Genomic DNA, 3,672 nt, shown 5'->3' with positions numbered 1-3,672 from the left:
ACAAACCTATGCTGCTCTTGTCTGCCTTGGACACATGGGGAACACTTGGCCTGTGTTGAGCCTTAAAGATGAACTCAGCCAAATCCTCCAACTGTTTCAAACCCTGCCAGTTCCTGCTGATTTGGATGTGATCTGGACCCACCTCACCCCACAGACTTATAATAATCTTTTTATACTCCAGAAGGTGTTAGTTATAATCAGAACACAGCATAGACATGAGGGACCCTTCTCAGCTCCTGGGGCTTCTCCTGCTCTGCTTTTCAGGTAAGGAAGGGAAACAGGGGATTTTGTCCAGTGTGGGCAGTGCTGTGTGTCTTTCTAAGAGACTCACCATGTAACAGTATTGTTCAGTGTATATTTGTTGTATGTTTCTCCTCTCAGGTGTGAGATGTGACATCCTAATGACTCAGTCTCCATCCTTGCTGTCTGCATCTCTGGGAGATAGAGTCACCATGACTTGCAAGGCCAGTCAAAGAATTGGTAATATGTTAGCTTGGTATCAGCGGAAACCAGAGGAAGCTCCAAAATGCCTGATCTACAATACATCTGCTCTGGAAAATCAGATCCCATCAAGGTTCAGTGGCAGTGAATTTGGTACAAATTATACACTCACAATTAACAACCTGGAGTCTGAGGACATTGCCACTTACTACTGTCAACAGGGTTATTGTACCACTCCCAGGGAAGCATAAGTGCAAGACTGTGCTGCCCAGCAGCTCCAAGTGGTGCATGTAACTGCACCTTTCCATGTAAAGCCAGTTTTGGAAAGTTTCTGGGAGGTTTTGAAGAAAACGGTCAGACAGGCTGCTCTGCATTTAAATCATGTTCCTCCTTTTCAGTCTCAGAAGCACAGACAGGAAAAAAATCCCTACTGATTTAGCAAAGGATTCAGACACTGACATATGAAGTATATAGTTTTGATATAATTGTTACTCCTATGCCCATTGAATAATGGAAGTCAACCTAATCATCAATTTTTGGAATTACCTTTAAATGTCTTAATGCAGGGAATTGTTGTTCTAACCTATTGTCATTAACTGTGCTCTAAGGAAAACTTAGAGCATAAACTAGGGCTCTTTGAAGTGCCCATGGAGCACACCTGTTTTAAGTTCTTATCGGCTGCCTCTTACCCTGTGATCTTCGGATAGATTTTGGAATACCAGGGTTTGGCTCCTGATGCTCTCAGTTACCTTACCTTGCTACCTGATGATTTCATTTCCTGACCTCTCCCTAAGTATCTGAGTTCCAAATCTCATGTAAGCTCCCTCACATGAGTAAATCTATAGATAAATCATTATAAATGGACTCTGTTCTATGTTGGTGCAGCTATATACTTTAGTAATGTACCCAGCCTTCTAAGTGTTGCAAAGCTCTCTTTTAAATGGTGCTACCTCCTGCCTGTTTCCTCAGTTCCATGCTGGGGTTTGTCTGATTGATCAGTCCCAACCTTAAACAAGAAACTATTAGCAACTGGTTACTGATGGGTAAGGGAGTGTTAATGTTTAAGATAATGACTCTAGTTAAGCTGATTGGACTCCAGGTAATGAACTTGAACTGAGTACAACTTGAACAACTGGTACAAAAGCTTGATTCAATATACCTTAAGAGCTTCCTCTGTTGGGGAAGGTCGTCCTCTTTGACCCAGCATGCAGCTTCAGGAGGGACACACATGGAGCGTTGAGGAAGGAAGGGGACACCTGCCTAGCCTGCCAGATCAGCCAAATCAACCCTGGTGATCAAGGGGGTGACAGATGTCACAGTCAGATCGCCCTCACTTCCAATATACCTTAATATATATGATAAAATGAACAAAATGTGGTAGGGTTATGGAAGATGGTGATGGGGGAGAGGATCTAAAGATGATTAAGTTTTTTTGTATGAAATGTACCAAAATTCAATAAAAGTATACATAAAACAAATATATGATGCTTTTTATGGTTTGTGGTGGGATTTTTGTTGTTTGTTTATTAGTTTTGATACAGGGTCTCCCTGTAGTCCCAGCTGGCCAGAAACTCACTGTGTAGACCAGGCTTGAATTGCACTCATAGAGATCCACCTAGTTCTACCTAACAAGTGCTGGGATTACAGGCATGTGCCACCATGCTCTTCTCTGTAGAAGGTGTTTCAACACAGAGGATTAAGAGGCATCTTTAGTCATGCTGTTCCTCCTACAATTCAATGGTGACAGAGTCACCCTGAAAGAAAACACCAATCAGAAACCTTCTATTTGAGCCTATCCAAATTGTCATATTGATTGTAATTGGTGTGATTAACATAGTGAAGTATTTAATACTCATGATGGAGAGGATGGAGTGAGTCATAGATAGATATATGTTAGGATAGATAGATATTCTTTTAAAATATTTTTATTTAATTTTGGATCACTTCATACCTTAGATCTTAATCAAATATAGACCTATCCAATGTGTCCCAAACTGCCTGCTTCCTCCAAGGTGTGGGTCCTGCTGTGGAGAATTGACTGCAGAGGGGCTGTAAGCCTTGAGCCACCAAGAAGACACACTGGTGAGACTGCAGGGACTAAGATGTATGGGTGAAAGTAAATGGAGACTTTGGGCAGGTGCTGGAAGCATCTGGAATGGTGGCCGAGCTGCACAGTGCTGGGTGCTGGGTGTGCATTTCTATGTAAGTATCCCCATTACTCCCTCCCTACCCAAGGGCATAAACCATACTAAATTCACATAAAAATACGTTATATGGTTTGCCTGATAGGGCAAGAGACCCTGAGAGAACTCTGGTGACACCAGTTCACTCCCCTGCCCGCCCCCCTATAATACTTCCACCAGGTTCTATGCATTATGTCATGTATATTAAGTACTATTATGTAGAGTGTTTGTACCTGGATGCCTCTTGGTGCATGTTCATCTACTGGAGGCTAGTCAGCCTATCTGAAGTCATTCCCTTAACAAAGATCTACTTCACCCAGCAGTAAACAGTTGCCAATTGCTCCTCATTTAGTGTTGGGACTTACTGTACTGTTCCCTTTTACTGTTCTGGGTTTTTTGTCTGATTGAGTAGAGGTCTTGTGCATGCTGTAACCCTTGTTGCAAGTTCATATGAGCAAGTTACCAGTGGCGTAAAAGCCTCTATTTTTTTTTTAATTTTTCTAATACAGTTAGCTATTCAAATCTTTTTTTAAAATTAATAACCACATGATTAGAAAAAGCTTTCATTACAGCTTTAACATATTCAGTAACAATTTTCAGAACAAGGATATATCTCTTTGAAATGTGGCTGTAAATTTTTAGGTTCACAGTTGAATTAATATGGTTATACAATATAGAAGTCAATAGAAACATTATAAGATGTAAAATTGAATGAGTTTTTACCCTTTAAAGATGATCTCCATTTCATTTCAAAGTATGCTGTTTTCTACATTTTTAATGTTACTAACACTTAGATGTTTGCACATGTGTCTTTAAGCTCTATGTGTCTGATTATTACTAGTCACAGTCAGTTACACTTGGATCCTTGGCACCAGAGTATGGATATATCAGGTTGATTTAGATTGTAATGTTTATCTCCTCTGCTAATTAACATGAAGTCAATTTTTATGCTTTCTTCTCAAACATAAGTCCTTTTTTAAATTTGTTTTTTTTTTAAATGTGTGTATATCATACAGAACTTCCCACACAATCTTATTCCTCTATATAC

At 40.1% G+C, this 3,672-nt stretch overlaps 1 gene segment (V, D, J or C); it reads left to right on the top strand.

Annotated features, from left to right (window-relative positions):
• Nucleotides 1-215: 215 nt before the first annotated feature.
• On the top strand, nt 216-692 carry LOC103746448. The segment is given in 2 exon segments: nt 216-264; nt 382-692. Coding segments are annotated over 2 exon segments (360 nt in total).
• The last annotated feature ends 2,980 nt before the right edge of the window (nt 693-3,672 follow it).

The sequence above is a fragment of the Nannospalax galili genome, unplaced genomic scaffold (genome assembly GCF_000622305.1).
Source record: "Nannospalax galili isolate Female #2095 unplaced genomic scaffold, S.galili_v1.0 scaffold3564, whole genome shotgun sequence".
In the NCBI taxonomy this organism is placed as follows: Eukaryota; Metazoa; Chordata; class Mammalia; order Rodentia; family Spalacidae; genus Nannospalax; species Nannospalax galili.
Note: the sequence above shows the minus strand (reverse complement) of the source record. Positions and strands in the feature narration are given on the sequence as shown.